At 58.0% G+C, this 23,409-nt stretch overlaps 3 protein-coding genes across 6 annotated transcripts in view; 1 reads left to right on the top strand and 2 right to left on the bottom strand.

The window, feature by feature from the left end:
- The window catches only part of ELFN1 (extracellular leucine rich repeat and fibronectin type III domain containing 1), a 29,972-nt gene extending 24,827 nt beyond the window's left edge, over positions 1–5,145 (bottom strand). The window contains exon 1 of the mRNA XM_060173175.1: positions 5,037–5,145. The gene's annotated coding sequence lies outside the window, so the exon portion shown is untranslated. The remainder of the gene's footprint in view (positions 1–5,036) is intronic.
- A 5,445-nt stretch (positions 5,146–10,590) lies between these two features.
- PSMG3 (proteasome assembly chaperone 3) lies at positions 10,591–12,182 on the top strand. 2 transcript variants are annotated; one of them, XM_060173201.1, is made up of 3 exons: positions 10,591–10,719; positions 11,135–11,370; positions 11,792–12,182. In XM_060173201.1, the coding sequence occupies exons 2-3, from the start codon at positions 11,152–11,154 to the stop codon at positions 11,942–11,944; spliced, it is 372 nt and encodes a 123-aa protein (XP_060029184.1). In that variant the 5' UTR covers positions 10,591–10,719; positions 11,135–11,151; the 3' UTR covers positions 11,945–12,182. The 2 variants fall into 2 exon arrangements, with proteins under 2 accessions (XP_060029184.1, XP_016044558.1); XM_016189072.2 differs by lacking the exon at positions 10,591–10,719 and adding an exon at positions 10,733–10,884.
- Positions 12,183–14,228: 2,046 nt separating this feature from the next.
- On the bottom strand, positions 14,229–20,136 carry MAFK (MAF bZIP transcription factor K). Of its 3 annotated transcripts, none has more exons than XM_007525067.3 (4): positions 20,009–20,136; positions 19,185–19,321; positions 15,502–15,578; positions 14,229–15,221 (listed from the first exon to the last, which is right to left on the bottom strand). In XM_007525067.3, the coding sequence occupies exons 3-4, from the start codon at positions 15,535–15,537 to the stop codon at positions 14,799–14,801; spliced, it is 459 nt and encodes a 152-aa protein (XP_007525129.1). In that variant the 5' UTR covers positions 15,538–15,578; positions 19,185–19,321; positions 20,009–20,136; the 3' UTR covers positions 14,229–14,798. The 3 variants fall into 3 exon arrangements, with proteins under 3 accessions (XP_007525129.1, XP_016044555.1, XP_060029183.1); XM_016189069.2 differs by having other exon boundaries at positions 15,511–15,578; XM_060173200.1 differs by lacking the exon at positions 19,185–19,321 and having other exon boundaries at positions 20,009–20,043.
- Between the last annotated feature and the right edge of the window lie 3,273 nt (positions 20,137–23,409).

Genomic DNA, 23,409 nt, shown 5'->3' with positions numbered 1-23,409 from the left:
ACGCCAGGCCTGGGGCAGGGTGGGTTCTGGCTGCCAGCTACCTGCAGCCTCTGGGGTGGGGCTGACCACAGAGGGGCATGGGGGAGAGTAGACAGCAACCATGGACGGGGGAGTTGCCTGACCCCTCATTCCTCTGGGTCCCAGACCCCATGGAGGAGCTGCTGGCCCCTGTGAGCTCAGCTAGGGAGTCAGGGGGGGGGGGGGCTAAGGGTATGGCCTCTCTCATGGGCAGGGAATGGCTGCTGCTCTTGTCACCTCCCCCTGCAAGGCACTGGGCAGGGTCGTGGGGTGGGCACCTCCTCCAGGCAGCCAGCTGAGAGCTCAGAGGCTCAGAGAGGGCAAGCAGGGCCCCAAGAACACACAGCAGTTGGGGAGGAAGGGGCCAGGGCTCTGTCCTAAAGGAGCTGGGGGGGGGGCTGACCACCTGTGTGCCCTCCCTGCCAAGCCACCTGGGCCATCAGGTGGATGGGGTCCCAGGGAGGGCAAGTGAGGAGGGAACACACGTGATGGTTTTTATCAGAAAATTTCCTGGGGACTGGGAGCCCGAGGGGACATGGAATGTAATAAGGGGATGGATGAGGGCAGGGTCTGCTGGGAGATGCCCTCCCTCCCCACCCCCTGCCCCACCCCACCCCCCAGCCACCCTGTCCTGTGACAAGCAATATTCTGTGACCAAATAGCAGCTGCACGGGGGTGGACCATCCATCGCCTGTGAGCAGCTCCACTGCAGCTGGGGTGGGTGGCTGAGGCGACCTCATCAGAGCAGGCTGCTCTCCAGGCCAGCACACCCGAGACCCCAGGACAAGGAATGGAGAGGACTCAGTGAGCACAAAGACTGACAGGGGGGCAGACACCCCGATTCCTGGAACCTCGAAACAAACTCACAAAGCCCCCCCCACACACACACACACAACATGAGTCCTCACTCTTAGCACTCCACAGCCAGGTGTCAGCCTTGCCCCCCACCCTCGGACCCTGGACCACCCTCCATGACGCCCATCCCCAGACCCCCCCCCCTTCAGCCCCTGCTCTGGGAGCTCACTCCTCTCACACCCCAGGGAGGGGCCGCCTCTGCTAGGTGCCCAGCCAGCTCACCCCTCTACTCAGCCTGGATGGGAACTGAGAGACACGGGGACCCGCACCAGCCTGGGTGTGAGGACCTCCACATGGGGGTCCACAGCTATGGCCCCAGCTATGTGGGAGCCCCCTTCTGCAGGGCAGGCTGCTTGAAACAGGATGGGAGGGGGGCTGCCGGTTCCCAGGGGCAAAAGACAGGAGAAAACTGTCCCTAGGCCCCAGCAAGGACCTGTCTGCTGAGGGTCCCCTGAGAAGCGGGCAGTGGCCACCCTGAGCAAGGGGATGAGGGAGCAGCCCTGGGGACAGGGAGCAGCCCTAGGGACAGGGACCAGCCCTGGGGATGGGGGAGCAGCCCCGAGGATGGTGAAAGCAGCCCTGGGGACGCGGGATCAGCCCAAGGGATGGGGGACCAGCCCTGGGAATAGAGGACCAGTCCTGGGGACGGGGGACCAGCCCCAGGGACATGGAAGCAGCCCCAGGGGTGGGGGAGCAGCTCTAGGGACAAGGGAGCAGCTCCAGGGATGGGGGAGCATCCCTGGGAATAGGGGACATGAGCAGCTCTGGGGACAAGGGAGCAGCGCTGGGAATAGGGGATCAGCCCTGGGGATGGGGGAGCAGCTCTGCAAACTGGGGAGCATCCCTGGGGATGGGGGAGTAGCCCTGGGTATGGGGGAGCAGCTCTGGGGATAGCAGAGCCAGGGAGCAGCTGGGGGTGGACAGCTCTGAGGGCACAGGGACTGAGCCAGTAGCCATGGCTCCCAGGAGCCCCCATCCCCTCCACAGTGGAGACACAGAGAACCTTCCACCCTACCAGAATGTCCCCCAGCTCCCAGAAGGGGAGAAGCTTCTGCCTGAAGACAGAGTGGCCCCGGCCCCTGGGGAGCCCCCCTACCTGCCCCCCTGCCCTGTCACCTCCTAGGCAGCGGTGGGGGGGCAGGCAACACCCTTGTCCTGAGCAGGGGCTGTGACCCGAGCCCCTCCCCAGGGCACCCCCTATAGTGTGCCTCGGACCCAGGGCCACTGTGGCTCTGTGGGCCTGGAGGAGGCAGAGCACCCCAGCCTGGCCCTTCCTGGGCCAATTAAGCTGTCTGCAGTTGATTAGTCTGTGAGGAGGATTGAGATAATTAGCACAAGAGGCCCCTCTGATGAGCCTCAGAGCCCTCCGCCATCACTCAGAGTTGGGGGGGGGGTCACCTCCAGGGACGTGTATTTATATCCTGCTTCTCATGGGAGGGATTGTGAGGCCAGATGGGTTCAACGCACGTGGTGCAAAGTGCAAGGACCAGCATAAGGATCCTGGTTCGAGCCCCTAGCTCCCCACCTGCCATCACATCACCTCTCTCTGGAAAGTCACACAAAATGAAAGCAAGTCTGCTGGGAGCAGAGGGGCTGTGCCTGCATGAAGCCCTGACGGTAAATAACATAAATTCAAATAAAATAAAACAAGATGGGATCCTAGAGGCGGCGCAGTGTGTGGACTGGGGGTCTCAGCATGTGGCCCTGAGATCCTGCAGCTCCCACCCCACAGGGGTGCTCCCCTCCACATGTGTACATATTTACACACATGTGTCTATGCGTGTATTTAATGTGTGTATGTGATGTGTGCTTTAACACACTTAATAATCAACATATGAATTAAAAGCATATATAGTAACTTAATTTCTTATTAAATCTGACATAAGTGGTGCAGGAGGTAGCGCAGTGGATAAAGCACTGGACTCTCAACCATGAGGTCCTGAGTTCAATCTGCGGTGGCACATGTACCAGAGTGATGTCTGGTTCTTTCTCTCCTAACTTTCTTGTGAATAAATTCTTTAAAAATATCTGGTTTAGGGAGTTGGGCGGTGGCGCAGTGGGTTAAGCGCACGTGGCACAAAGCGCACGGACCGGCGTAAGGATCCCGGTTCGAGCTCCCGGCTCCCCACCTGCAGGGGAGTCGCTTCACGGGCAGTGAAGCAGGTCTGCAGGTGTCTATCTTTCTCTCCCCTCTCTCTCTCTGTCTTCCCCTCCTCTCTCCATTTCTCTCTGTCCTATCCAACAACAAAGCAACATCAACAATGGCAATAATAACCGCAATGAGGCTGCAACAACTAGGGCAACAAAAAGGGGGAAAAATGGCCTCCAGGAGCAGTGGATTCATGGTGCAGGCACCGAGCCCAGCAATAACCCTGGAGGAAAAAAAAAAAAATCTGGTTTAAGGGGGTCAGGCGGTAGCACAGCGGATTAAGTGCAGGTGGCGCAAAGCACAAGGACCGGCGTAAAGATCCCGGTTCGATCCCCCGGCTCCCCACCTGCAGGAGAGTTGCTTCACAGGCGGTGAAGCAGGTTTGCAGGTGTCTGTCTTTCTCTCCCCCTCTCTGTCTTCCCCTCCTCTCTCCATTTCCCTCTAAAAGGGAAGCCTCCAGGAGGAGTGGACTCATGGTGCAAGCAAGGAGCCCCAGTAATAATCCTGGAGGCAATATATATCAGATTTAAAATCAATTATAGTTAACAATACAAAGTTACAGGGCTGGGGTAGATAGCATAATGGTTATGCAAACAGACTCTCGTGCCTGAGGCTCCAAAGTCCCAGGTTCAATCTCCCATACCACTATAAACCAGAGCTGAGCAGTACTCTGGTTAAAAAAAAGGGGGGGGCAGGTGGTGGCATACCTGGATAAGCGCTCACATTAGAGTGTGCAAACACCCAGGTTCAAGCCCCCAGTTCCCACCTGCAGGGGAAAAGCTTCACAAGTGGTGAAGCGGGGCTGCAGGTGTCTCTCTGTCTCTCTCCCTATCTCCCTACCACTTTCGATTTATGACTGTCTCTATCCAATAAATAAAGATAATACAAAAATTAAAATAAATAAATAAAATTTCTATTTAAAAAAACAAAGTTACTAAGATAATGTGAGTTATATATCTATAATAAATATATTACCTTTTCTTTTTTTTTACCAGAGTACTGCTCAGCTCTGGTTTATGGCAGTGTGGGGGATTGAACTTGGGACTTGAGAGCCTCAGGCATGAAAGTCTCTTTGCATAATTATCATGCTATACACCCACCCTAAATATATTACCTTTTACTGAGAGAGAAAAAAATACAAAGACCAGAGCTCTGCTCAGCTCTGGCTGATGGTGGTGCGGGGAATTGAACCTGGGACCTCAGGGCCTCAGGACCCTTTTTACAGAACCCCTGTGCCATCTCCCCAGCCCTGTGCGTTTCCATGTATATTCCTGTTGGATAGAAGCACACAGAAATCAAGGGGCCGGGCGGTGGCCCACCTGGATGAGCACACATGTTACAATGCGCAAGGACCCAGGTTTGAGCCCCCAGCCCCCACCTGCAGGGGCAAAGTTCACAAGTGGTGAAGCAGGGCTGCAGGTGTCTATCTCCCCCTTCCCTCTCAATTTTTGACTGTCTCTATCCAATAAACAAATAAATAAAGATAATAAAAAGAAAAGAAACAATTGGGAAAGGGAGGGGAGAGAGAGACACCTGCAGCCTCTCAAGGTTCATGAAGCTCCCCCCTGAAGGTGGGAACCGAGGGCTGGAACCCAAACCCGAGCCCTTGCGCCTGTGACACCACCTCCTGCCCCGCACCCCCACCCAGTTCCTAGGAGGCCTCTGTCCCGACTGTCACGGGTGCTGGGCCCTGGCCAGGACCCAGATTGGGGAGCACTGAGCCGGGTTGAGGTGCCCACCCAGAGGCCCCACCCAGAAGCTGTGGGGAGTCAGTTCCCGTCACCGCAAAGCATGCAGGCTGGCCTTCCGGTAAATCCCACCCTGGCCAGGCAGCCCGTCCCCTGCAAGCCACCTCGGGTGCGAGGGTTCGAGGAGGCGCTGGGAGGAGCGGGCAGGACCGCCCTCTTCTGAGTCCAGCGGGCAGGCCCTGCTCCTGCGGCCGTTCTGTGGCCTCTGCTGCTCCCAGTGGTGGACTTGGGTAGCACCTGCCTGGGCCACCCTCTTCTGAACTCACCTGCCTGATGCTCTGCTGGGGACTCGACCCAGGTTCAAGGCCGGCCCCCACCGCTTTGAAGGACGCCTCGGGGCTCTGGTCTCTTTCTCCCTCCACATCTCTGTCTCCATCTGAAACAAGTAAATGGTATGCAGGTGTATCAGGTGTGTGGGGCGTGAGGGTGCCCAGGGCACCCGAGAGTGGGGAGGATCCCCTTGCCTGGGATTCCCTGCACAGGAGTCTGGCCCCAGGAGACAGCTCAGCTGGAGGGGCGCATGCCTTGAAATGCCCACGGCCTGACTCAGCCCCACGACACCAGGGGAAACTCGGAGCCCTGTCCTTTCGTGTGTGTGTGTGTGTGTGTGTGTGTGTGTAACTAGGAGAATGAAAAAGCCTGGGAATGGAGAAATTGCCTGACCGGGAGGACCCACAGGAAGACACCAGTCAATACATATCTCCCTCTAGTAAGAAAACTTCAGAATAAATTCTCAGACTCCCAACCCCCCAGCCCTGCTCAGCTCTGGTTTACGGTGGTGCAGGGGATTGAACCTGGGATTTTGGAGACTCAGGCATGAGAGTCTCTCTGCAGAACCATTATGCTGTCTCCCCCCCCAACACATGCCCAATTCTCACTCTTTAGACTTACTATTCAAAGTCCTACTTCACCACTTTCCCCCACCCCACTCTCCTCCCCCCGAGGCCTACTTTTCATTATTTTTAGGAGACATTAAGAGTGCCCCTGTGGCACTCTTACAGGATGCGCACAGTGCTCCACCTGCTGCCAGGGCCAGGGCAGGTGTGCACTCTGCTGGGGAAGCTGTCTCCTGGGCCTGACTTCCACTAAAGCTTTTTTTTTTTTTTTTGCTTTTTGTTTTTTAATCTGTCCATAGCAGATAGAAAAAGGGCATTGGTGGGGTCTTCTTAAATGACTTTAAATGAAAGTGATTTCTAAATGGTTAACTATGACCACCTGTGGTCAGTAGTTTTGTATTCTTTTTTTAAAAAAATATTTATTTATTTATTCTTTTTGTTGCCCTTGTTTTATTGTTGTAGTTATTATTGTTGTTGTTATTGATGTGGTCATTGCTGGATAGGACAGAGAAATGGATAGAGATGGGGAAGACAGAGGGGGGAGAGAAAGACAGACACCTGCAGACCTGCTTCACTGCCTGTGAAGTGACTCCCCTGCAGGTGGGGAGCCAGGGGCTCGAACTGGGATCCTTAGGTTGGTCCTTGCACTTTGCGCCACATGAGCTTAACCCACTGCACTATTGCCTGACTCCCATGAAAGTGATTTCTTTCTTTCTTTCTTTCTTTCTTTCTTTCTTTCTTTCTTTCTCTTATTTATTTTAAATCAGTTCTTTTCTCTCCCTTTTGTTGTCCTTGTTTTCTTATTGTTGCCGCAGTTGTTGTTGTTATTGATGTCATCATTGTTAGATAGGACAGAGAGAAATGGAGAGAGGAGGGGAAGACAGAGAGGGGGAGAGAAAGACAGACACCTGCAGACCAGACCTGCTTCACCGCCTGTGAAGCGACCCCCCCTACAGGTGAGGAGACAGGGGCTCGAACCGGAATCCTTACGCCTGTCCTTGCGCTTCGGGCCATGTGCACTTAACCCACTGCGCCACTGCCCGACTCCTGATTTCTTTCCTTTTTAAAAAAATATCTTTTAGGGAGTCAGGCTTTAGCGCAACGGGTTAAGCGCAGGTGGCACAAAGCACAAGGACCGGCCTAAGGATCCTGGTTCGAGCCTCCAGCTCCCCACCTGCAGGGGAGTCGCTTCACAGGTGGTGAAGCAGTTCTGTAGGTATCTATCTTTCTCTCCCCCTCTCTGTCTTCTCCTCCTCTCTCCATTTCTCTCTGTCCTATCCAACAATGACGACATCAACAACAATAATAATAACTACAACAATAAAATAAAAAGGGCAACAAAAGGGAATAAATATTTTTTAAAAATTTAAAAATCTTTTAATTTACTTATTATCTTATTTATTTATTTATTATCTTATTTATTCTTATTTACTTATCTTTATTTATTGGATAGAGACATACAGAAATCAAGAGGGGAGGGGAAGTAGAGAGGAAGAGAGACAGAGAAGCACCTACAGTCCTGCTTCACCACTCAGGAAGCTTCCCCCTGCAGGTGGGGGGTGGGGACTTGAACCTGGGTCTTTGATAATTGTATGTAGCCTGTGCGATCAACCAGATGCGTCACCACCCGGCCCCTGGTAATTTTTTAATGTTTGTTTATTTTGTATAGAGAGAAGTTGAGAGGGAAGGGGGAGATAGGGAGAGAAACAGAGAGACACCTGCAGCCCTGCTCCACCGCTGAGGAAGCTCCCCACACCCCATCCCCTGCAGTTAGGGAGAGGGGGTTTGAACCTGGGTCCTGGTGCACGATAACAGGTGCACTCTACCAGGTGTGCCACCACCTGACCCCACATTTACTGTAAAAAATATTTTTCCCCTCCAGGATTATTGCTGGGGCTCAGTGCCTGCACTATGAATCCACTGCTCCTGGAGGCCATTTTTTCCCTTTTGCTGCCCTTGTTGTTTATCATTGTTGTTTTATTATTGTCATTATTGATGTCATTGTTGTTGGATAGGACAAAGAAATGGAGAGAGGAGGGAAAGACAGGGGGAGAGAATGATAGACACCTGCAGACCTGCTTCACCACCTGTGAAGCGATGCTCCTGTGGGTGAGGAGCTGGGGGCTCGAATAGGGACCCTTATGCCAGTCCTTGTGCTTCAGGCCATGTGTGCTTATCCCGCTGTACTACTGCCCGGCCCCCTAAAAATATTTTTTTACTTATATTTTAATGAGGAGGAGAGAGCCCTACTCAGCTCTGGCTGATGGTGGTGCTGGGGACCTGAACCTGGGACCTCAGAGGCTCAGGCAGGAAAGGCTTGTGCAGACCTCAGGTGCTTTCTCCCAGCCTGACTCCCACTTTGGGTGAACTCAGGGTTCTCATTTCCAGCCAGGGCTCCAGGTCCAGGGGTGCAGCCGGCTCCTACAGTGGGGTCCAAGTCCGACACTCACCACCTGGACTGAAGGCAGCCTCCCACCTCTATGTCCTTGATCCTCTTGAAAAATTCACGCTGCCAGGAACCAGGGGGTGCCGTGGACAGTTCATGGACTTATCCTTAGCCCCCAGCTGCTCCCCATGGCTCTCAGAGGCAAGAAACTCTGCTCTGCAGTCTTCTCCAGGGTTTCACTACTGCGGGCTTTTTCAGATAAAAAGAGAGACAGGCGACTGATATCAAATATCTACACAGAATTGGTACATATCTACAAAATAAGCAACCCGATAAAAAAGTGGGCCAAAGAATGAAACAATTTTCTTTAAAGAAGAGACACACACGGCCCACAGACACATGGAGAAATGCTCCACTTCACTTATTATTAAAAAATGCAAATGAGGGAGTCGGGCTGTAGCACAGCGGGTTAAGCGCAGGTGGCACAAAGCACAAGGACCGGCATAAAGATCCCGGTTCGAACCCTGGCTCCCCACCTGCAGGGGAGTCGCTTCACAGGCGGTGAAGCAGGTCTGCAGGTGTCTGTCTTTCTCTCCTCCTCTCTGTCTTCCCCTCTTCTCTCCATTTCTCTCTGTCCTATCCAACAACGACAACAACAATAATAACTACAACAATAAAACAGCAAGAGCAACAAAAGGGAATAAATAAATAAAATAAATATTTTTTAAAAATGCAAATGAAAACTACGCCAAGATCCCATCTCACAGCTGAGAGAATGGCTGACATCAACAAACCAGGAAAGGACAGGCGTTGGAGAGGTTGTGGAGAAAAGGGGACTTTGCTTCACTGCTGCTGGGAATGCAAACTGACGCAGCTCCTTTGGAAGACTGTGTGCAGAGTCCTTAAACAAATAAAAGTGGAAGCATCTTATGGCCCAGCAATACCACTCTTAGGCCTTTATCCAAAAGACACCCCAACACTAATTCAGAGGGACACATGCAGCCCCATGTTCACAGCTGCATTATTCACAACATCCAAAGTGTGGAAACAGCCTAAATGCCCATCATCAGATGACTGGCTAAAGAAGTTATGGGGTGGGAGTCGAGCGGTAGCGCAGCGGGTTAAGCGCACGTGGCGCAAAGCTCAAGGACCAGGCTAAGGATCCCGGTTTGAGTCCCTGGCTCCCCACCTGCAGGGACTATCTAACAATGATGATGTCAATAACAACAACAATAATAACTACAACAACAATAAAAAGACAAGGGCAACAAAAGGGAAAGTAAATAAAATTAAAAAAAAAAGAAGTATGGGATATATAATCCATGGACTACTACTCTGCCATCAAAAACAATGATATTATGTCTTTTGGAACTGAGTGGATGAAACTGAAGGTGATTATACTTAGCAAAATAAGAGATGAAAGACAACCACTGGATGGCTTCACTCATATGTGGAATACAGAGATCTGATTCACATGAACTTGAAAAAAAAACAAAAAACAGAAGTAAGCAAACTGTAAGACTTGTGAGAACTCTGGTGGTGACCTTTGGGAGGCAGGAGGGAGGGTATCTTTGGTGGTGGGTGTGGTGTAAAAACTACACACTGTAATACTACAATTTTGTAACCTAAATAAAATCAAATTAAGTTTTAAAAGGTGGGGGACAGAAAGACAGAGAGGACTGGGAGCCAGCACACTGGTTCTGCAACAACTCTCCTGCCTGAGGGCTCCAGAGTCCCAGGTTCAGTCCGCGCACCACCATCAGCAACGCCTGAGCAGGACAGAAGGAGGAAGAAGACACCAGGGTACCGACGTTCCCCTGTGAGTAGGTAGGGTGGGCTGGAGCCTGTGTGTCACCCACAGCAAAACAACCTCCCAGCCGATAAAGGTGCCCCGTGTTTCAGAGCTGATTTTTGGTTGTTTTGTTTTTTGTTTGTTTGGGGATGGTAAAGGTGTGAGCGGCCACAGGATGATCACACTTGAGGCTGTGATACTGGAGCCAGCAGTGGGCTAGGGGCCCCAAGGCCTTGGGTCAGAGTGGGTCCCCCAGGGGCCAGGGCTTGCCATCTGCCCGGAGGGTCTCGGAAAGCCTTCTGCTCAGTGTCCTCGGACAATGCCCCACCCTGGGGCAGGGGACATGTGGGTGATGATGGCAGTGACCGCGTGTCCCCTGGTGAAAGCAGGTGGCCCAACACCCAGGGAGCCCTGTTTCCTGGGACACAGAGGCGGCGGAGGGCAGCAGCTGAGGGTGGGGTGCTCTCCAGACGGGGAATGTCGTGCACTCGCTGGCCCCACCGAGCCCTCTCGGCCCTGACCACTGGCACAGCACCCTGCTCTGAGCGGGCGCGCCATGGGCTCTGCACACTGGGGTCGTTGCACCTGCCCCCTCCTGGGCCCTGCACCCCGGGTCTCTGCACCTGGCCCCTCCTGGGCCCTGTACCCCAAGGTATCAGCCCCCCGCTGGCTTCCCCCGGGTCCCTCGCATCCTCAGAGCCTCCCCTGCAGCCCCCGAAGACGCCCCCCGAGGGCGGGGTCCTCCCCCCCAGAGCCGAGGCCCCCGTGGGTCCCGCAGCCGCTACCCGGGTACCGGGCCTTCCGGGGAGCGCGGAACCCCGCCGCTCAAGGCCACGGGGACCGGGGAGCCGACGCGTTCCGGACACACTTCCGGCGGGCGCGGGGCGAGTCCTCCTCGTCGCCCCGGTGCGTCATTTCTGGGCGCGACTAGCGCGGTGAGCGCGGGCAGCATGTTTGTTCCCGTGTTCCCTGAGGCTGTGTCCCGCCGCCCGTCTGCTCCCCGGGACGGGGCTCGGCGCTTCCTCCGACCATGACCCAGTGGCTGTGAGCGGCCGGCGGGGACCTCGGTCCCGGGACCGTGACGGGGCCCTCTAGACCGGGTACCCCCAGGCCAGGTCCCAGGGTGTCTGTGGCTGCCTCTGCCGTAGGTCCAGATCTACCAGGGGGGCACCTGGTAGAGCGCACGACTCCATGCACCGCGTTGGAGCTGTGCACAGGAGCGGGGCTGCACTCTCTCCCCCCCCCCTTCCGACAGAGATTGAAAAGGATAATAATAGTAAACAATGTTCCCCAGACTACACCCCACCCCCAGGCGCTGGGCTCACTCCCTTCTCTCCCCTCTGAACCTAGGTGCTTGGAGCCCAGCTATGGAGGAGGACAAGCCACCAGTGCTGTCGAAGCAGAGGTGCGAGGTGGTGTGCGGGGTCCCCACGCAGGTGGTCTGCACTGCCTTCAGCAGCCACATCCTGGTGGTGGTGACCCAGTTTGGGAAGATGGGGACCTTGGTGGCCCTGGAGCCCAGCCGTGTGGCTGCCGACATCAACAGGCCCCTGATCACCACCAAGGTGCTGCTGGGGCCGGATGAGGTGAGGTGGAGCCTGGAGGGAAGCCCCCTGCCCTGCAGCCTTTACAGGCCTGGGCCCCTTTCACATCCCACAGACTGCAGGGCTGCTAGTTCTGCAACGGGGACCTTCCCCTCCTGGTGACCCTGTCAGACTGTCATGGAAGCAGTCAGCTCAGGGCTTCCTCTGCTGTCTCCCCCAAGAAAGCAGTGTAGGTGTCTGTGGGCTGTAGAGACAATATAGGTGATGCAAACACACGGTCATGCCCAGGTCTTCCAAGTCCCACCACCAGCCAGAGCTGAATAGTGCTCTGGAGAAGAAAAAACAGGTGTTTGCACCCTGAGTGTCACTGATGGGGTGGGGGTGCTAGGTCCCCAGGGGCCCCCAGAGAAGGGTCTGGGGCACCTTCCTCACAGCTAAGGCTTCTCCTCCCCTCCCCCACCAGCCTCTCATCCACGTCTTTGCCAAGAACCTGGTGTCCTTCGTGTCTCAGGAAGCCGGGAACAGAGCGGTGCTGCTGGCCATGGCCGTGAAGGACAAGAGCATGGAGGGCATGAAGGCCCTGCGGGGTGTGATCCAGACCTGCCAGGTGTGGTGATCAGGAGGGTCACCCCCAAGCTCTGCTCCTACATCAAGAACGGTGCTGACACCTGGCTGCCCCATGGGGCTGCTCTCCTCCCTGGAGGGAGGTGGCCATGGACTTGCGGGGTGGAAATGGGCCTCTGGGGTGCAGTGGCTGCGGGAGGTGGGTCATGGGACTGAGGCAGTGCCTGCTGTCGGGGTTTTTACTTTTGTTAGAAATAAACATGTACAGAGACCCCAGTGTCTCTCCCATGGCAGATGCTTCCCTCACGCACCGGCTCTTCAGGGGCCTATATCCTGGCTGATAAACCCATCCGTCCTTGCCCATCCTGCCCCTTCACTGCCAGGGTGGCCAGCTGGCCAGCCGTTCCCAGCAATCCTTGTAGGGCGCTGTGTTGGGGTGCACGTAGGGCCTGTGAGAAGCCTGTGTTTCCGTCCTCAGAGCTTGGCTCCTCTGTGACAGTGGCCATGGGCTGGGGACAGGCAGCCTGGTCTCAGCTTTGGGTCCAGGTAGTCACTGCTGGTCCCATGTCACCTTGGGAAATGGGCTCAGCACACAGCTGGGGTCAGAAGCTGCCTCCAACCTCCTCCCTTAGCCCCAAGGACAGAGATAAGTGTGGGGAAGAAGGGACAAGGGACGCAGGTAGCATGTGGTGGTCCCAGAGATGGGGGGGGGGGGCTGTGTCCTGTGAGGCCACTGTGGCTGCCACGAGACCCCATAAACATGGTCAATCACAGGAAACAGGAGAGGCTGGGGAGAGGAGGGCCTGAGGCCCCAATTTTAGAAAACCCTGGCGGTCATATATGTCTGTATGGTCCTGGGGGCCTGTAGCTGGGAGGACAGGGTAGGAGCCATCCATCCAGGCAGGACCCAGTCTGCCTGCCCCTAGGACTTGGGGAGGCACACCTGGGCTGCAGAGGAGGGGGTCTCTCCACTTCAGACTGCCTGCTGACCCCCCCAGCCCACCCCTTGGCAGGAGACTCACAAGTGGGAATCACAGGCCCCAGTGCTCCACTGGGTTGGGGTGTCCTGTCTCCCCTCCTGCTGGAAGGGAGCTGTACCCATGGGGGTGTCCCATTCTATGGTGGAATAGGGGCAGAGCTTAGTGGGCTGGCTGGGCAGGTCTGGCATATGGGGGGCCGCCCAGCCACTGAGCCTGGTACCCCAGTGCCCTGGGCCTGGAGGCAGGCTAGGCCTCCTGCATGGCAGAGTCCCCCACAGCTGGGAAAGGCTGGCACAGCCCACTCTCTTCCCCGGAGAGTGGGGGGGTGGTGTGGAGCTGGGGTGCATGGCCTCTGGACCTGCAGAGACACTAGGAACCTCAGCTGAACCCATGGACTCAGTCCCGGCCCTAAGGGGGGGAGTCTGCACCAGCGCATCACTATCACTGGTATCTCTGAGCAGGCCACTGCCCACACAACCCATCTTTTCACAGGCTTGCAAACACCTGCCTTTGCTTAGTATGTCTACCCTGGGCACAGTACCCAAAGGAGACACGAGATGTCAGCGCTCCAAGCCCTGTGACAAGACACTGGGCCTCTTTATCTTGTCTGTACCCCTGCCCCATGACACTGAGGGGACCGAGGGACATTCTCCTTGGGATGGGTGGATACACAGGTGGGTGAGGGATGGCCAGATGATGCCATGTATGTGAAGGTAGGGGCCATGTAGGGGACAAGCCCCACCAGGGGTCAGCTGGGAAGGCCTTGTGGGCACATGCGAGGCCCACCCACCATCTGTCCACCTGTCTTCAGCCTCTGCACTCAGCATCTCCAGTGTCCTGTGGGAGCCTTCTGGCAGGAGATCCAGCCACCCCTGCAGCCAGCCAGGCACTGGAGAAGAGGGTGGCTCTCCCCACCAAGGAGCTCTAGGCCCCCAGGACCAACCCCCAAACCCAGGAACACTGGGTGCTCCCAAGGAGCTGGACGCTGGCTGGGGGGACAGAGCAGCTGCTGGTCACAGCTCAGAGCCAGAAGCCTCCTGGCCTCTGTTCTGCGGGGCCACCGGGGGCTGGAGTACTAGGCTTGGTCTGTCTAGGACGGGCAGTGAGCTGAACCCTGGGTCCAGAGGACCTACTCCAGGTGAGGGAGCCCCAAGGGTCAAGAGGAAACAGCCAAGGTGTCACTGACAAGTGGATGCCAGCCAGGGTGGTCCCAGAGCCACCAGTGGAGCAGAGGTGGGGTGCTGGCTGGGGAGGTGAGGGTGAGCAGAGCCAGCACCTTGAGGGCATCCTCCCTTCCCACCATCCACAAACTAGGGAGGGAGTTACCCATGCCCACCCAGGACCCCCAGATCCAAGTGTGAATGGAGGATTTTATTGAGGTTCAAAGGCGCACAGCAGGTGTGGCAATAAATTAGGCCATGGGGCAGGTCAGAGAGCAGCAGAAATAAATATGGCCGCGGGTGGCCTGGGGACCGGGGCTGGTCAATCACAGGGGCCCCACTTCCTTAAATAAAAACCCGGCTTTGAACGTCTTGAGAGTGCTGGGGAAGGAAGCCGGAGGAAGGAGCCAGCCAGGGCCAAGTCTAGGCCAGGCACCCTGCTGACCGACCCCCAACCCCACACGGTGCAGGGTACAGTACCCCACAGGCTGGGCTAGGATGCGGTGCAGGGTTCTGCAGGGGTTCATACATGTCTCTATATAAACTCTCTTAAACAGGCCCACGGCCTACAACATCCAATGTGGATTACCTAGCGGCCCGGCTCCAGGCAGGCTATCCACCCGCCCTCTGCCCCATGCGGGGGACCCTCTGTCCTGGGGCGTCCTGGGCCACAGTGCCGAGGCTGCAGGGTGCCCAGCAGCTCCCCTGGCATCCTGACCCACAGTCTCAGCAGGGACCATTGGGGGCAGCCCCCCAGCTGGGGTCCCTAGGAGGCGGCTGAGCAGGGCACAGAGGCAGCCAGCTGGGCAGAGGTGACGATGGTGATGACACTGGTGCCGGCGGCCTTGCCGGGCCCGCGGGCCACGGTGCGCGCAAAGGTCTGCAGAGCCTCGTACTTGGCCCGCAGCGCGTCCAGCTCCCGCCGCATGCTGCCATTCTCACGGGCCAGCTTCTCCACCTCCCGCTGCAGCTCCCCACGCTGCCGCTCCAGCTCAGCGCGCTGCGTGACCCTCTTGATGCGGCAGCTGGCCGCATAGCCACGGTTCTTGAGGGTCCGGCGCCGCTGCTTGAGCCGCACCACTTCCTCTTTGCCCAGCCCGCGCAGGTGCTGGTTCAGTTCACGCACCGACATGGACACCAGCTCGGCGTCGCTCAGCGCTGGGCCTTTATCCCCCGACTCCTTCTTGACCTGGGGGGGGGAAGGGGTGGGGGGATGGCCAACACCCAGGATCACGTGAGGCCAGGGGCTGGGGCACGTAGCGTGGGGCTGGCAGAGGAGCAGCCTCTGGGGGACGGGACGGGGTGGAGATGGACATCCAGGGGCGTGGGGTGAGGCCGGGGCATCACATACAGGGCTGGCACATGAGGGGGTATCTGTGCAAGCAGGGCGGGTGGGCTGTGGAAGGGGCGGGGCTTCTGGGGTGCAGGTTGGAGCTGGTCTGGGAGAAGGACGGGCCACCCCCACCTACCTTGAATACCTTGCTGGGCTTGGGCGTGGTCGTCATAACCCAGCCCGCTCACCCGCAGAGCTGCGTGGGAACCGAGGCTGCAGGGGTGACAGGATGGGGTCAGCGGGGCAGCCAGGTTGCTGGGGGCCCACAACCCTGCCCAGCTGAGGCTACCCCCTGGGGGGCTGACTCCCCATGTGGGGTTTAAGGGGCACAGCAGCCCCCACCCAACAGGGCCACAAGGAGGCCCCACTGCAGGGCAGCGGGCAAGGGAGTGCAGCCAGGGTCCCCTGCCTGGGCTCTCCACCTCCACAGTGAACACAAGAGGGTGACCTGAGTGCTCCAGGGGCCCAGTGGCCATGACCTCTGGGCAGCTAGTAGGGACCAGGTGCTCACTGCCGAGGAGGTGCAGCTTGTCCCCCTGCCACTTATTTGTGTGTTTCATTCTGTTTCAGACAGACAGACAGACCACATTCACAGCACACGGGTCTGGCAGACAGACCACATTCACAGACAGACAGACCACATTCACAGCACACGGGTCTGGCTCCCTCCTGGGCCGCACACATTCAGAGCTGCGATGTTGTGCAGGGAACTGTTTCTAGGGTTCTATCCCTGGTGTGTTTGAAGACGTGTTACTGAAAAAGGAAGTTAGTCCAGCCCAGCCTTGGCTAGAACTTTGATGGTTGCCATGGTGACCATGGAGGTAGCCAGCCCCACAGTTGCCATAGAAACTGGGAAGCCTGAGGCAGCCCTGGCTGGGGTGGGTGGGGGTCGCAAGGCACAGCTGGGACATGGGGGGGGGGACACACTCCCCAGGTGGGGTCTCCATCACCCACACCCCAGGTGACTGGAGCCAACCGCATGGAGCTGCTTCCCTCTGGGGCGGGAACACTCTTCCCAGGTGGGGACACCCCATAGCCTGCACCCGCTCCAGCAGGAACCCTCAAGTGGCTCCAGGGCAAAGGGGCTGCTCACAGGCCTGGCTGAGCCTCCCCCACCCAGGGCCTGGGCTGTGCTCTGGGAGGCCAAGATGCGAGGGCTGGACAGGCACTCCACGATGCACCACAGTGGTGGGGCTACCCGTGGCCCTGGCCCAGCCCCCCTCCCTTGCTGGGTGGTCACAGCCCAGGTCAAGGCCGCAGCCAGCGGAGCCTGGGAAAGTTTTCAGCGGGGGAGGGCCGGGCAACTCCAGCCTCACTGCCCCGGCTGGCCTGTGTCAGGCATAGCTAGGCGGTGAGTCACGCTGTTTACACAGAGGCTGCATTCCCAAGCCGCTCCCAGGGGAGAAGAGGCCAGGCGGGGGCAGGGATGGACCCCAGGAGGAGGGCATGTGGGTCTGGGGGTGGGACCAGGAGAGAAGTGTGTGGGTCTGGGGGCACCTGGAGATGGGAGTGAGGGCCCAGGAAGGGGGGATGAGGGGACAAGGAGCCAGAGAGACGGGGTGAGTGGACAGACACGACACCAGAGCTGCACCCAGGTAGCGCACCCTACCTCCCCTGGGCTGGACTCAGGTCTGGTGACTAGGATGGACTCCTGGGGTCCATGGCCCTCCCAGGTCAGTTCCATCCCCAAGGACAAGGAGGTCAGCACGCTCCCAGCCCACAACCCCTCCCCAGGTCTCCTCTGCAGCTCTGGGGCCTCCCACAGGTGGAGGTGCTCTGATCCCACTGGAGTCACCACTGCAGGGAGGACAGAGTCACCCCCTCCTCCCACGCTGCCTTGGTGGAAATGTCCCCCAAGCACAGGTCCCAAGGATGGGGACAGACAGACTGGAGGGACACAGACACAGGGCAGGGGCCTGAGGAAGGTTCCCGCTGCTTGGGAACTGGCATGGTGGAAGGCAAAAGTCCCACCCAGCGCATCCGTCCGTCCGTCCATCCCATAATGATCAACATGTCTTCAAACACACCAGGGATAGAACCCTAGAAACAGTTCCCTGCACAACATCGCAGCTCTGAATGTGTGCGGCCCAGGAGGGAGCCAGACCCATGTGCTGTGAATGTGGTCTGTCTGTCTGTGAATGTGGTCTGCCAGACCCGTGTGCTGTGAATGTGGTCTGTCTGTCTGTCTGTCTGAAACAGAATGAAACACACAAATAAGTGGCAGGCACCTGAGGTGTGTGAGAGCTGATGTCAGAGCAGCCCCGGGAACCCCTGGGGGTAGTGCCCACCGGATGATACTAGTGTCCCCCAGCAGCATCTCCCCCCCCAGAGCCTTGACATGCCAACCCTTGCTCCAGAACCTTCTCTGAACGTGGGGGAGGTCACCTGAGCTGGTTGGGGCCTGCACCACCCCAGCTCCTGTCCCGCTTCACAACCCACAGCCAAAACCTTCTCTCTGACAGGGCCTGGCAGCCAGGTGACATCCCGAGGCTTAGAGCAGGCCTGACCACAAACTCAGGGTCACTGTGGCCAGGTGGGACAGAGGGTCACTGCCCAGCTCCCCACAGAGGTGGGGGAGTCAGTGTGATGGGGAAGCAGTGGCCCTCTTCCCGGGCTTTCGAGAGAATGTTCTGGAGCTGAGAGGCCTATTTCTGTCCTCAGCCCGTGGGCCAGCTGAAGTGAGTGCGAACCCAGCCTGGAGAACACCTCCTAAGGCCCCCAGGTGCCAGAGTAGAGTGGGAGGGGCCTGGCAGCAGCGGAGCCCCAGATGGGCAACTCTGCTCGGGGCGCCTGTGTCACCCAGCCAGGGGCTGCGTCCGGCCCACTGGAGGTCGTGTGCTCCTGTCCCCCAACTGCCTGTGCCTGCAGGAAGTTGTGTTACTCTGGCTGGTGACAGGCTGTGCCCACATCTCCACTGACTGCCTAGCTCTTCCTCAGGGTCCCCAGGTGGCTGTGCCCCTCAGCCCCCTCAGTGTGCCCTCCGCATTCCGTTTCTGCCCAGTCCAGCTCCAGATCAGAACCCAATGTCCCACACACAAGGCCCCCTGCCAGCCCACACACATGCTGGCTTTCCGACCCCCAGGCTGGAAACAACTGCCCCCAATAATGGGCTGTGGTCTTTCTGCTGACTGCAGGGGGGACTCTCCTCCAGGCTGCTCCCCAGCCCTGGCAGGGAGGGGAGAGGTCGGCAAGATAGAAGCAGAAGCCTCAGCTTCAGCCCAGCCCCTGCCCGGGGCCCCACATGGGCAATCTGGATAATGAGGGACGCTCACTCGGCTGGATCGGGGTACCCTCCTACTTGCTCTAGTGCTCCCGGTAACACTGTCCACTGGCCGGGATAGAGAGGCACTCAGTGCCGGCTGTTGCCTCTGGGTGAGCATGGACGGCTGAGCGGGAGGCGGGGTGGGGCTGAGTCACTGTTTACCCCGTGCTGGCGCCTGCTTCCCGTGCCCACTGTGCCCACTAGCCCTGGGATCTGCACAGTCCCTGGCAGATACCCTCACACCTGGGATCGGCCAGGGTGCAGGACAGCAGTGGACAGGGGGTGGATGGCATGGGCCGGGGCCTTTCCCGCCTGGCCAGGGTGGCATCCCCTGACCCACTGCCAGCCAGCACTCTGCTCCCATTTTAGCATCGAGACGGCTCTTGGAGGATGGCCCTTAAAGGCTGTGTGGAGAAGCGGCTCTGCCTTGGGGGTCTGAGAGACAAGGGCGTGAACCGGCTTCCAGTCCCATAGCACCCCCTCTACCTCAGCCACCCGTGGGCCTCTGGGGGTCACCAGCCCAGCCCCACTCCCCCGGGGGACTCAGCCCTAGCTACCTGTGCTCCTGGGGGCCGCGGGGCCTTCCGGGGTGGTGGGCAGCCGGTCCTGCAGGGGTGGGCACTGGGCAAGGCAGGCTGAGGGGCTGCCAGCTGACAACGTGCTGGGGCAGACCCCGCCTGCCTGGGCTTCCAGCCTGTGGGTAAGACGAACAGCAGGTGACCGCTGACTCCAGCCAGACCCGACTTGCCAGGGCGCATGCAGACGGGACACCATGGGGGAGAGGGGTGGGCAGGACACCGGTGGCAGGGGGGGGCCCAGTGGGCGGTAATCCCAGTGGAGGGGGTGGGGGCATGACCCCAGTGCAGGGGGGGCCGAGAGGATGGTGACCCCAGTGGAGGCGAGACCCGGAGGGGTGCTGACCCCAGTGCAGGGGGGTCCCAGAGGACAGTGACCTCAGTGCAGAGGGGACCCGGAGGGTTGCTGACCCCAATGCAGGGGGGTCCAGGTGTGCAGTGGCCACAGGAAGGGAGGACCAGGGACAGGGACACCGTGGAGAGAACGGAGGAGAGGCGGCCCGGGGCGCAGCCGGGACACATGTACTCGCGCCCTAAGAACCAGCCGGGCTGCACCCGGACCCGGGCCTGGCAGCGGTCGTCCTCGCATCCTTGGGCCCTTAGGGACCTCGGCGTGGCTACTGAGCACGCGGCCCGAGACCTCGGGGCGCGGGGACCCCGAGACCCCCGCCCCCTGCCCGCCCCCACCGACGGCCCCTCGGGCTTCCATTCCCAACCCGGCCCCACGAGACCCCACTTGGTCCCACCTGAACCCACGGGACCCCACCTAGTCCCACTTGACCCCACCCGGCCCCACCTGGACTCACCTCGCCGCCGGGCGGGCGCGAGTCCTGGCGGCAACTCGTCCTCGTCGCTCCCCGAGAACAACAAGTCAGCCCGCCGCCCGCTTCCGGGATCGGCGTCTGTACGCATCCCCGCCTACCGCGCATCCCCGCCCCCCGGGCCGCCCGCGGCGCTCTAGCCCAGGCCACGCCCCCGAGCACGCCCCCACCCAGCCCCCGCCCCCGCTTCCACCACGCCCACACCAATACACCCTTTCCAAGGCCACGTCCACCGCGCCCCACGCCCCGCCCACGGCGCGGCCACACCCATCCGTGTCCCGAGGGCTCCGCCGAAGCCCCGCCCATTTAGCACGAACCTACGATAGGCCCCGCCCAGTAAGCTCTGTCCCGCCCATCTCCCCGACCACGCCCACCGCGTCATAGAAGCCCCACGCTAATATGTAAGCCACGCCCTCCATGTGGTCACGCCCACCGCTCAGGTCAGATCCGTTTATCCGAAGCCACGCCTGCCTACGTCGGCCCCGCCCACCGCACCCACTCAGAGCAGAGCCCTCCCCCCCTTGTGCGTGTGCGCGCCTTGGGGTGCCGTCTGTCCCCTCTGGGCGGGGGCATCTGTGCTGCCCCTGGCTGAGCGCCTGCGGTCCCCACAACGCGCGTCATCTCAGAGTTTGGGCTGCCATCGGGTGGGGGCCACAGGAAGGGCGGGGACCAGAGCGCCACCAGGCCTTCTCTGGGTGCGGTCCTGAGCACCCACACCCCAGCGGCCTGCCCGCGCCCGTGTCCACCAGGGGACAGAGACAGATTCATGTCATGACTCTCAGGGTGGCATACCCCCCCGGGGGACCGAGCACCCACTCCGGCGGCACCCACACATGCAAGCTCTCCCTGGGCTCCAACTCCGTCCAGATCGCCATCCAGGGCCGGGGGCGGCCGACAGGACCCCCGCCCCACTGCTTGAACCCCAGCCCAGGGCTCACTGTTGGGGTCCCTTTTGTCACCCCCAGGCCGCAGAGAGGTGACGTGTACAAGGTCCCCATACCAGTTCTTGGGGTCTGGTCCCCCACCCAGAACATGGAGCCTGACACATCAGGAGGGTCCCTGAGGACTTCCTTCTGAGAGCTGCTGTCCTCTTGTCACCACACCTGCAGGGGCTGGGGCCTGGGGCTGAGTCCTCCGTGACTCCCGAGCCTCCTCCTCACTACCCCCGACCCCTGCATACCTCCTGCCCTGTGGGGTCACAGTTTCTTGATGCCATCATGGTGCCCCCCCCACTATGGAACTCTGGGCAAGTGAGGGCAATGGCCCTGCAGGTGACAGTGTGACCGCGCAGTCTCTCCTGGACACCACTCTCAGTCTGTTGACTCAGCTTTGAAATGGAACTAGAGGAGAGCTGGGCAGATGGCACAGGGGTTCTGCAAAGACTCTCCTACCTGAGGCTCCGGGCCCCAGGTTCAGTCCCCAGCACCACCGTCAACCAGGGCTCTGCATCTTTGTCTCTGTACCTCCCTCTTTTTTTTTTTTTTTTTTAAAGAATTTATTTATGAGAAAGATAGGCAGAGAGAGAAAGAACCAGACATCACTCTGGTACATGTACTGCCGGGGATTGAACTCAGGACCTCATGGTTGAGAATCCAGTGCTTTATCCCCTGTGCCACCTCCTGGACCACAACCTCCCTCTCTTAAGATAAATAAAATAAAATAGAAGGCCGGGCGGTAGCACCACAGGTTAAGTGCACTTGGTGCCAAGTGCAAAGACCCTTGTAAGGATACTGGTTCGAGCCCCCAGCTCCACACCTACAGGGGAATCGCTTCACAGGCGGTGAAGCAGGTCTGCAGGTGTCTATCTTTCTCTCCCCCCTCTGTCTTCCCCTCCTCTCTCCATTTCTTTCTGTCCTATCTAACAACGACAACATCAACAACAATAATAATAACAACAATAACAATGAAAAACAACAAGGGCAACAAAAAGGGAAAATAAATATAAAAAATAAATAAATAAAATAAATAAGTAAAAATAAATCATTTCACTTTAAGAGAAAAAAGATAAAGGAGTTAGGCGGTAGCACAGTGGGTTAAGCACAGGTGGCGCAAAGCACTAGGACGGGCTTAAGGATCCTGGTTGGAGCCCCCAGCTCCCCACCTGCAGGGAAGTCGCTTTACAGGCGGTGAAGCAGGTCTGCAGGTGTCTTTATCTCCCCCTCTCTGTCTTCCCCTCCTCTCCCCATTTCTCTCTGTCCTATCCAACAATGACAACAACAATAATAACTACAACAATAAAACAATAAGGGCAACAAAAAGGGAATAAATAAATAAAATAAATATTAAAAAAAAGATAAAATACATATTTGGGGGCTGGGTGGTAGCACAGTGGGTTAAGCGCACATAATGCAAAATGCAAGAACCTCGCAAGGATTCCAGTTCAAGCCCCTGGCACACCAGCTGCGGGGGGGGGGTCACTTCATAAGTGGTGAAGCAGGTCTGCAGGTGTCTATCTCCCCTTCTGTACATTTCTCTGTCCTATCCAACAACAACAATAATAACAACGATGAACAACAAGGGCAACAAAAGGCAAAAAATAGTCTCTAGGAGCAGTGCATTTGTAGTGCAGGCACCGAGCCCCAGCAATAACCATGGAGGCAATATATAAATATATATATTTTAACAGACCTAAGGTGGGGCTGGACAGTAAAAGCACAAGGACGGGAGCAAGGATCCCAGTTCCAGCCCTGGCTCCCCACCTTCAGGGGTCGCTTCACAAGTGGTGGAGCAGGTCTGCAGGTGTCTATCTTTCTCTCCCCTTCTCTGTCTTCCCCTCCTCTCTCAACCCCCCCCCCTTTTAAAGATTCAGGACCTCATGCTTGAGAAGCCAACACTTTGTCCACTGTGCCACCTCCCGGACCACCTGATTTCTCTCTGTCCTATCTAGCAATGACAACAACAGCAATGACAACAATAAAAATAACAACAACAACAGGGGCAACAAAATGGGGGAAAATGGCCTCCAGGAGCAGTGGATTCGTAGTGCAGGCACTGAGCCCCAAGAATAACCCTGGAGGCTAAATAAATAAATAAATCAGACCTAATGGAAGGATCACTGGGAATTAGTGACAGGCCTTCAGGAGCCTGCCTGTACAGGTAGGGAGGAAACAGGCTCAGGACTGACTGCCCAGCCAAAGCTGCTGAGGTCACTGTCACTTGGTCACTGAGGCCCCTCAAGTCCTTGCCCCTTGCCGCCGCCACCACCCTCTTCTGCCTTCTGAGCACCCACTCTGGGCTCTGAGGGAGGCCTGTGTCCCTGGGTCACGGGGGGGCTGAGTCCCTCCCTGGCGGCAGCCTTTCTAGTCCCACCTGCACCCTCCCATGACGCCGGACTAATTTCCTCAGGCCTCTGGTCTATTTTCAGACAATTGTTGGAGAGGCCACTT

The sequence above is a fragment of the Erinaceus europaeus genome, chromosome 15, assembly GCF_950295315.1.
Source record: "Erinaceus europaeus chromosome 15, mEriEur2.1, whole genome shotgun sequence".
In the NCBI taxonomy this organism is placed as follows: Eukaryota; Metazoa; Chordata; class Mammalia; order Eulipotyphla; family Erinaceidae; genus Erinaceus; species Erinaceus europaeus.
This window is presented reverse-complemented; position numbering and strand designations above follow the sequence as displayed.

Bases quoted from the DNA above. Each gene is read 5' to 3' on its own strand.
- PSMG3 (XM_060173201.1), top strand. From the start codon at position 11,152: ATGGAGGAGGACAAGCCACCAGTGCTGTCGAAGCAGAGGTGCGAGGTG. The intron at 11,371-11,791 runs GTGAGGTGGAGC...CTCCCCCACCAG, and splicing joins TGCTGCTGGGGCCGGATGAG to CCTCTCATCCACGTCTTTGC.
- MAFK (XM_007525067.3), bottom strand. From the start codon at position 15,537: ATGACGACCACGCCCAAGCCCAGCAAGGTATTCAAG. The intron at 15,222-15,501 runs GTAGGTGGGGGT...TCCCCCCCCCAG, and splicing joins AGCCCAGCAAGGTATTCAAG to GTCAAGAAGGAGTCGGGGGA.